The 1814-nt window shown below is 45.0% G+C and overlaps 1 protein-coding gene across 3 annotated transcripts in view; it reads right to left on the reverse strand.

Annotated features, from left to right (window-relative positions):
• The window catches only part of Lrrc28 (leucine rich repeat containing 28), a 125329-nt gene that overhangs the window by 17895 nt on the left and 105620 nt on the right, over positions 1–1814 (reverse strand). For all 3 annotated transcript variants that reach the window (XM_031386954.1, XM_031386953.1, XM_031386955.1), the window contains one exon: positions 650–825. In XM_031386954.1, coding sequence (XP_031242814.1) covers positions 650–825 — 176 coding nt within the window. The remainder of the gene's footprint in view (positions 1–649; positions 826–1814) is intronic.

A 1814-nucleotide genomic window follows, 5' to 3' on the forward strand; every position in this document is an offset into this window, starting at 1 on the left:
CCAGCTCCAGCCCCAGCCCCCAGCTCCAGTCCCAGCCCCCAGCTCCAGCTCCAGTCCCAGCCAGTGCTTTCTTGATGTGCTTCGTTCTGATATGTGCCGAACAATGAATGCCTAATACAATATAGACCCTTTCCTGAGAAGCATCAGTCTGCATGCTAATGCTGACAAAGGCTTTTGGGATTCCTCCTTACAGTTCCTGGGTCCTAGGAGACAGAGTCAAGCCCGGCTCTTCTGGAGGAGACATGTGACACTGCTTGCCTTTCACTTCACCACACACATACCAGGTTTTCTAACTTGTAGTTTTTCTGGGAACTGCTATCCTTTGCAATGAAGACCACATTTTAATAAATGCTTCCGTGTGTCTGCATGGGGTGTCAAAGGAACCAGTGCTGAAAATATTAAAACTTAACAAGCTTCATGGGGGGCTGAGACAGGAAGGCCACTAACATACTCAATACCAAGAAACTTTACACTTGGTTAAGATGGTAAATTTAGTGTGAAATGTGTATGCTGTCGTAATTAAAGAGAGAGAGAGAGAGAGAGAGAGAGAGAGAGAGAGAGAGAGAGAGAGATGAAAACCAAAGCAGACAGGATAAAAGACAAGTATTTGTTTCCTGACTGAGACAGCAGAGAAGACCCACAAACTTACCTTTCCAAAGCCCGTGGTAGGTGCGGTAGAGACTACGCATGGTCAGTTCTTGCAGAGGCAGGACATGATCGTTCTCTGTGCCTATTGCTTTCACCTCTGCTGGGAGGAAGACGGTCAGCTGCCCAGATGAAAAGGTCAGCAGCCTCACCTCTGACAATTGGATGGGGATGCCACAGCTGCATAAAGACACAGCACAGGGGCGTCAGCCATGAGCTAAGGCTTCAGGCCAGGTTACAAGGCATTCACAGGTCATATACAACAATTCAGGGTGGTGGTGGCAGTGGCTGAGCTGCCAGCTTCCTGTCAAACTGAGTTGATGCTGACCCAGGTTCTTTACTCAACCCTGGCCAGAGACACAGAAGCAGCTGGAATACAGGTGCATCACTCATAGCACGGCTACCTCTACAGCAGTCCTCCTTCACAACATCTGTAAAGCTTGCTGCAAGCTCTGCTTACACCTTTTTTAGTAAGTACCAAGTTTATGTTGACAGAACTTCTGAATTACTTTCCTCTTCTTAAGACAGAGTCTCACTGTACAAAGAATTTACTCCATAGATGAGGCTGGAATTTACTGCATTCATCTCAGCTTTTTCAGTTTTCCCTCCTCTCACACGACATTACAATAAAAGCAACATATCCTTAGGTACAGAAATTTTCATTGAACATAATATTCCCCTAAAGGAAACTGCTAGCCACAGAAACACAGCTATAAATACAGAGAAGTTGTGAGCTGTACTGTCCAAAGACAACAGGGTGGCAGTTGCTTGTACAGTCGCAATTATCAATCACTTCAATCTGGCAGGTCTGACTGATGGAAACCCACAGCATGCTTTCTAGTTTATAACCTTTGGAGATGTTTACTGGTCATTCACATTTTCTCTTCTGTGACCTTACCATTCACACCTTTGCTTACTATTCAACTGAATCAAAAATCAATTCTTAGACCCTTTCATGTTGGCCAATCCTTTTCACACCCAAGGTGAGCATCCCCTCCTCTCAGAGATGGTCCCTTTCCCCACTTAGCAGTTTCCCTTGCTGTTACAAGCACACACCCTTCCATTCCCAACATCTGACTCTTCTGGTTGTTAGAAGGGCTGTCCTAAAGTTTCTCCTAGTTACTTACATGTTAGTTATTATTTTACATGTAGATGTTGGATTTTTTTTT

The sequence above is a fragment of the Mastomys coucha genome, unplaced genomic scaffold, assembly GCF_008632895.1.
Source record: "Mastomys coucha isolate ucsf_1 unplaced genomic scaffold, UCSF_Mcou_1 pScaffold21, whole genome shotgun sequence".
Taxonomy (NCBI): Eukaryota; Metazoa; Chordata; class Mammalia; order Rodentia; family Muridae; genus Mastomys; species Mastomys coucha.